The following is a 7,545-nucleotide window of genomic DNA, read 5'->3' as shown; positions in this document are numbered from 1 at the left end:
ACGTGTTGCATACTTGTATTTTCGTTCGTTTAAAATTTGCCGAACCATTATTCCAAAATTCTCCGGCGATAGTGAAACTCTATGACAGAAATATAAAAATGAAATCGTTTTGATAGAATATCGTATAGACTATAGATGATAGTTTCTTTTTTTTTTTTCTTTTCAACGAAGAGAGAGAGGAGGGAGGTTGTACGAGGTTGATAAGAGACAAACACGTGTTGGAAGTGTGGAAACTGAGCATGTGTGAAACATAATCTAGTTCGTATTTTCACTGTCCTTGAACGTTCAAGTACGTTACGCATTGCCGGCCTTTGATACGAATCAAAATGTTCTACGTATAAATCGTTTATAATTTAAATGATAATAACTGAAAGGAAGAAATTTGTAATTTATTCACGATTACGTTCGTCTCGCTGAAGTGAATATTAATTTTGACCAAAAAAAAATACTTTTTAAGCAGTTAAGCAAGTAAAAAGAACTCTATATTCTCTTTAATATAGTTCCATCGTTCCATTATTACATTCTATTTGTTTTCAGCCTCATTTGCAATATCAATTTTTCACATTGTTTGTTTTAGAATACCTTGAGATTATTATTTATTTACATTTGTACAGATTCACGTTAATTAGCACGAAATATCGCGAAACGTGATTACGTTCGTCTTGCTGAAGTGAATATTAATTTTGACAGAAAAAACAAAAATACTTTTTAAGCAAGTAAAAAGAACTCGCGCCGGTGTTAAATTAATATTCTCTTTAATATAGTTTTATCGTTCCATTATTACATTCTATTTGTTTTCAGCCTCATTTGCAATATCAATTTTTCACATTGTTTGTTCTAGAATACCTTGAGATTATTATTGATTTACATTTGTACAGATTCAGGTTAATTAGCTATTCACGAAATATCGCTAGAAACATTTCATTATGTATGTAATACTGCGCTGATGAGAACACAATAATGTTTCATTATTCGATTTACCAGACACGATCTGCATTTCCGTTGAGCGCGCGTCGCAGTACAATTGCGATTCACGCTAGTTGCAATGCAGTTATCACCGATAAACCTGCGTGACCAAAGAAATATTTTACTTTGTATGAAAACAGAAAAAAAAAAGAAGCGATAAACTAGCTGCAATCAGCTGCATGCTCTCACGGACATGAGAAATTTCATTCGTACGTCATTTATTTACTAGTTAGATATATTATGATATATATATATATATATATATATTATTAGATATATTATTTCGCGAGAAACCTAATTAGGGAGCCCATTGAAGAGAATTAACTTAAAATATCGTGTTAGCTTAAAATTCACGAGTAAAAAAATTAATGCAGGTTTTCTTTTAACTAAAAAAATAATTCTTGCAATGTTATTCTTGTCTTAATTATTATTATTATTATTATTCGACATCTTTCTTTTATCGTAGCTGACAAATGTCCCGTGATTAGTTTTTAAGCAGTATCTTAAGTAAGCTGATTTAGACTGAAGGCGTTTTTTAAGTCGACCATTGTGTTTTATCACGGTCCATTTAACGTCGCATGCCAATGCAAATTCATGCGTTTGTACGATCGGCTCGTTGATCGGATTCTTTTCGATACGCTTTTAATATCGTTTGTTTCCCCTGTTTCACGAAAGAAAGAAATGAAAGGAGAGGAGAAAAATTAAAAAAAAAAAAAAAAGAAAAGAAAAGAAAAGAAAATGCACAGTAAAAATTAACGTTGGACTACGAATGAATTTCATTTACCATTTGGACCGTTTTCAGAACGGCTGGCGTAACAGGGAACATAATGGTCAATTCAAAAGCTAGGAATCTCAATGAATTTCGAAGATTGTCAGCGTATATAATGCAAAACGACAATTTGCAGCCACTGTTGACCGTGCAGGAAGCAATGAACATCGCTGCCGAGCTAAAGCTTACCATAAGTTCTCAACAAAAGAAACAAAAGGTACACTCTCATTCGTCATACCACGCGTTCAAATCTGACTGTTCTTCTATGATATAATTGGCGAGTTGTTTGTTCTAAGTCCCAGTGTTCAAAGTAATTGAAAGATTACGTTCGTTCAAGTGATTTCATTGTCTACAGCCTGTTTATAATGACCTGCTTCTTCAAAGTCGTTTTCTTAAATTAAATTCAGTTCCTTTTGTTAAGCAATTAATTCCCTCCTTCGCTTTGATCCGCGAGAAAGCAGTGCGATTTCCTGTTTCTATTCTAAGAAAATTTGTCTCCAAAGAATAAATAATTATTATTAAACAAATTATACAAATTAATTCAGCCATTGAAAATGAATGTAAAAACTTTACTTTTCGATGACCAGATTCATAATTTAGTTTAATTAATAATAATAATAATCCTAAACTACCCTCGCATACTATAAATATTAAAAATATAAAAAATAATCATAATCTATATATATATAATTATAAATAAAATCTTAAATAATAAAAACTTTTTACAAATATAATTATAAAAATAATAATAATAGTAATTAATTCTTTAATTATAATATATATATATATTGTTAGTTATATAATTATATATTATATTAAACATTAGTTTAGAAAATTAATGTTTTATTAAACTATGTATATATTTATTAAATTATATAATTATATGTAATTCTCAAGAAATTATACAAAATTAATTCAATCATTGAAAATAAATTTAAAAACTTTATTTTTCGATGACCAGATTCATAATTTATTCTAATTAATAATAGTAATCCCAAAATACCCTCGCATACTATAAATATTAAAAATATTAAAAATAATCATAATCTATATATGTATATATATAATAATAAATAAAATCTTAAATAAAAACTTTTTACAAATATAATTATAAAAATAATAATAATAGTAATTAATTCTTTAATTATAATATATATATTGTTAGTTACATAATTATATATTATATTAAACTTTAATTTAGAAAATTAATGTTTTATTAAACTATGTAACTATATAATTATCTGTAATTCTCAATATTATTATTTTATTTAAACTGTTTTTCGAAATAATGAAAATTTTTGTATTTTATCGTATTGTAATAATAAATTCAGTTCATAATTTCAATCGGCCAGCTGAAATTTGATAATACGAAACTGCCTGTAATCTTTCATTAATCATTTCATACCTTCGTTGTTCGAGTTATTCGACGAAATAGCGCGAAACGAATAGCGAAAAATATAATAGAAAAACACGTTTCCTTGGCGTTATTGTACTTGTACTATTATACTTTCAGATTGATCAGATTTTGACTACAATGAGTTTGGACACATGTCGCTACACACGTACCGGGAAACTCAGCGGCGGGGAAAGGAAAAGACTGGCTATTGCCTTAGAACTAATCAACAGTCCACCGATTTTATTCCTTGACGAACCCACTAGGTATACACGAGTGTATATACTTTATTAGTTTCATTATGAATTATAACATATTATGAGTTATTTATTTCATATTATCAGCTTCACTCTGAATTATAATATACACGAAATTTCATTGTGAATTATAATTTATACAATCGTGCAGTATAATGTACTCGACTATAATTTAACATGATACGATATTAATTGCAGTGGACTTGACAGCGTGACCTCGAAATATTGTATAACATTGTTAAAGCAATTGGCAAAATCGGGACAAACAGTGATTTGTTCGATACACCAGCCTAGCGCCTCGTTGTTGAACATGATCGATCACCTTTACGTGGTGGCGGACGGGAACTGCGTGTACAGCGGTAGCACGCAGAATTTAGTGCCCTATTTGAGCAGTCTCGGTTTGCAATGTCCGACGCATTACAACCCAGCCGACTATTGTAAGTAAATGCTCGTAAGTAAATGGAAATTGGACATACTTGAACGTACGTTGCATCCTGCCCATAGTAATCTCCGTGAATGAAGAGCCATTGAGTGTGATGATAATTCGCATGCACGAGAAACTAGTGTAGAAAGACAAGAAACTGTGAAAAATACGACGAACAAAGATATATTAATATTTTTCAAATCGAATTGAAAAAGATACAAAGATATATTAATATTTTTCAAATCGAATTGAAAAAGATACAAAGATATATTAATATTAGACGTTACAAAGATATATTAATATTTTTCAAATCGAATTGAAAAAGATACAAAGATATATTAATGTTTTTTTCAAATCGAATTGAGTTACAAAGATATATCAATATTTTTCAAAGATATATTAATATTAGACGTTACAAAGATACATTAATGTTTTTCAAATCGAATTGAAAAAGATACAAAGATATATTAATATTTTTCAAATCGAATTGAGTTACAAAGATATATTAATATTAGACGTTACAAAGATATGTTAATATTTTTCAAAGATATATTAATATTAGACGTTACAAAAATATATTAATATTTTTCAAAGATATATTAATATTAGACGTTACAAAGATATATTAATATTTTTCAAATCGAATTGAAAAAGGTACAAAGATATATTAATATTTTTCAAATCGAATTGAAAAAGATACAAAGATATATTAATATTTTTCAAAGATATATTAATATTAGACATTACAAAGATATATTAATATTTTTCAAATCGAATTGAGTTACAAAGATATATTAATATTTTTCAAAGATATATTAATATTAGGCGTTACAAAGATATATTAATGTTTTTTTCAAATCGAATTGAAAAAAGAAAAAAAAAAGAAACGGCTTGAATGTGTTTAAGGGAAGACTTCTCTTTTTTATAGTAATGGAAATCTGTAACGGGGATTACGGCAAGCACTTGCCGGAGATGGTAAATGCTATAGAGAATGGGAAAAATAACGCATGGAGGTCAACCAGTAATGTAACCAACGTCAATCACCAGGAGGAAGTGATCGCTTTGAATGTGACAGCATCGTTCCAAGCACTTCGGCAACGATCACCGTTGGAGATACAGCACGTTCGCAGCAGGCACAAGGGATCTGCCGAGTATGCCACTGGCTTTTGGAAGCAACTAGTCATTCTGCTTAAAAGAAATGCTATTAGACTCTCTAGAGATAAGGTAACGAACAGTTATCGCCCTTAGGATGGATTCACGCTGAAGTGAATCTTTACGTTTCATTCTATTGCTTAAGTGTGATTCGAAGGTAAATAACTGAAAAATTCAACGATCTCGCGCCTAATTAACTAGCACTGTGTGTGAACGCTATGATAATAAATATATAATCGCGTTTATTGTTATTTACAAAAGGAAGAGAGAAAGTTGTAGCTCAGCTGTAAAGTTACCTACTAAAGTTGAAAAGCGAGGCGAGTATTATTAATAAATTTATTTGCCTCTGTTGGTTCTTATATTTGTAATACGAAGTCGCGTATACGAATAAAAATAGATACGCGACTGGTCGGTGACGTCTTCGTACATTTGACACGGAAATGTGCAATAATAATAAAATCAGTCTCGTGCGTGAGATCATAAAGTCATGAACTGCCGTGATGACGTCTATTAGATGATAAGACCTGCAAAAGGATCCATTGTAACGTTATTTTTCTTCTCTTCGTCTTCGCATCGTGCGAGTGAAATTTAATTGCACAGTTCAGTCGGAGCGTTAAATTAGCAAATTGAATCATTAAAATTATCACCAACGTATTAAGAAATTTCTCGAATCGTCGAAGTGAGCAGGCAAAATGTTTGAGAGATCTAACACACTTGGTTAGCTTATAATCAATAACATCTGCGGTTGACAAAACCGCAGAAATAATCGACCTTGGTCAAGGTATGATATTTCAGACACCTTAGCCACGTGGTAACGTATTTATAACAAAATGAAGACAAGTATTAAAATTCTAGACAGGCATTGAAATATTTTCTCCCTTTCTTTTGATTTTATGGTTTTTCTTTCTTTCTTTCTTTCTTCTTTTTTTTTTTTTGCAGGTATTAACATTCACACGGCTCTCGATGCATTTCATAATTGCCATAGTCGTTGGCATGATCTACTTCAAAGTCGGCCAGGATGCTGTCTACGTGCTCGACAACTTTAATCTTCTTTTCTTCAACATAATGTTTCTTATGTTCAGTGCCTTCAGTGCCACAGTGACTACGTGTAAGCCAACAGCGTTTCATCTTCGTGTTGCTTCTTTTTATTCTATATTTTTAACAAATGAAATTGAACACAACCGTGTTTTCTTATGTTGACAGTCCCCTCGGAGTTGCCGATCATCATGCGTGAACATTTCAATCGCTGGTACAAGTTACACTCGTTTTACTTGGCCAACAAAATAGCCGACTTCCCTATTCAATTCATAGCCATTTGCTTGTACATCCTCATCGTGTATTACATGAGCGATCAGCTGCTGGAACTTCAACGATTTTGTCTCTACACGCTGATGTGCTTTGCCGTTAGTATGGTTGCTCAAACGTTCGGCCTCTTAATTGGGACAGGAATGAAAGTGCAGGTTTGCGATTTGGAAATTCTTATTTGCCAATAAGTCACGTTGCATTCTTATTTTATTCGTATCGTACGTTCCAGCATGGCATGATCTTTGGACCACTCACGATTCTTCCGTTTCTGATATTCAGCGGATTCTTTGTTCAATTCAGAGACGCTCATCCTTACTTGCGATGGTTGTTCCATTTGTCATTTCTCAAATATGGTTTCGAGGGTGTGATGATCGCTATTTACGGGTAAATAGAAATAGCCTAACGTCACTCTCAGCGTGATTCGCGGTGAATTGTGAAAATTCGCTCCATAATTGTCAATACAGTAATATTTCGCAATTGCAGATACGACAGGCCGAAGCTTTTCTGTTCAGATGTTTATTGTCACTTTGCCATACCGGAGACGCTGTTAAATGCCGTAGACATGAAACAAGCTAATTACTGGTTCTGTTTGATCGTGCTGGCCGCCTTGTACGTCATGCTGGACATTGGAACGTTCACGCTGCTGAAGTACAAATTAGAGAAACGCATATGAAAAGTAAAAGCACGAGAATCGAAAATCCAGAAAGGAAATTTTGATAAGATACTTTCTACGATCGTGTTGTGTTCAGTGTAAATAGAACGATACGAATGAACTGTTTTAATTAAAGACTGACGTTTGTTTTCGAAGCCTCTGCGTAAAGAAGAAACGAGAAAGAAAAAGAAAATGATCAAAAAAAGCGTGATTACCGAAGAGAGATGAAATTATATTTGCATTTAATTGTTATTTTATTACAGAGAAAGGGGAAAACAGGCGGCGAACGATGTTGCCTGTACAGTACGACGTTGTACAAACGATTTGTATCAAAGTAGAAATATAAATCCTGTTATCTTGAGATAGTAAATCTTAGGGACCTCGAACGATAACAAATTTCATGTACAAATGATGTTCGCGCAGAACGTATCGAGGTATGATTAAATATATTATTTGTACATTCCACGTTTATATTTCTATAAATCGACGATGCACGCGCCTACGTTAAACTTCCACAAATTGAAGGTATTGACAGCAGTTTATATAAAAAGAAAGAAAAAAAAAAAAAAAAAAAGAACCAAATATGTTCATTGATTTTCAGTTCGTTTCGAATTTCGCTATTTGACT

At 31.8% G+C, this 7,545-nt stretch overlaps 1 protein-coding gene across 6 annotated transcripts in view; it reads left to right on the top strand.

The window, feature by feature from the left end:
- Positions 1 to 7,383, top strand: part of LOC122535652 (ATP-binding cassette sub-family G member 4) — a 14,977-nt gene extending 7,594 nt beyond the window's left edge. For 5 of the 6 annotated variants that reach the window (XM_043667365.1, XM_043667366.1, XM_043667369.1 and 2 more), the window contains 8 exons: positions 1,769 to 1,952; positions 3,249 to 3,394; positions 3,584 to 3,822; positions 4,738 to 5,033; positions 5,901 to 6,069; positions 6,165 to 6,421; positions 6,496 to 6,650; positions 6,750 to 7,383. In XM_043667365.1, coding sequence (XP_043523300.1) covers positions 1,769 to 1,952; positions 3,249 to 3,394; positions 3,584 to 3,822; positions 4,738 to 5,033; positions 5,901 to 6,069; positions 6,165 to 6,421; positions 6,496 to 6,650; positions 6,750 to 6,939 — 1,636 coding nt within the window. In that variant the 3' untranslated portion in view covers positions 6,940 to 7,383. Of the gene's footprint in view, positions 1 to 1,768; positions 1,953 to 3,248; positions 3,395 to 3,583; positions 3,823 to 4,737; positions 5,034 to 5,900; positions 6,070 to 6,164; positions 6,422 to 6,495; positions 6,651 to 6,730 lie in introns of all 6 variants that reach the window. The other variant, XM_043667370.1, reaches the window with a different exon arrangement.
- The last annotated feature ends 162 nt before the right edge of the window (positions 7,384 to 7,545 follow it).

Source organism: Frieseomelitta varia, unplaced genomic scaffold (assembly GCF_011392965.1).
Source record: "Frieseomelitta varia isolate USP_RPSP 00005682 unplaced genomic scaffold, Fvar_1.2 scaffold_751, whole genome shotgun sequence".
NCBI lineage: Eukaryota > Metazoa > Arthropoda > Insecta > Hymenoptera > Apidae > Frieseomelitta > Frieseomelitta varia.
This window is presented reverse-complemented; position numbering and strand designations above follow the sequence as displayed.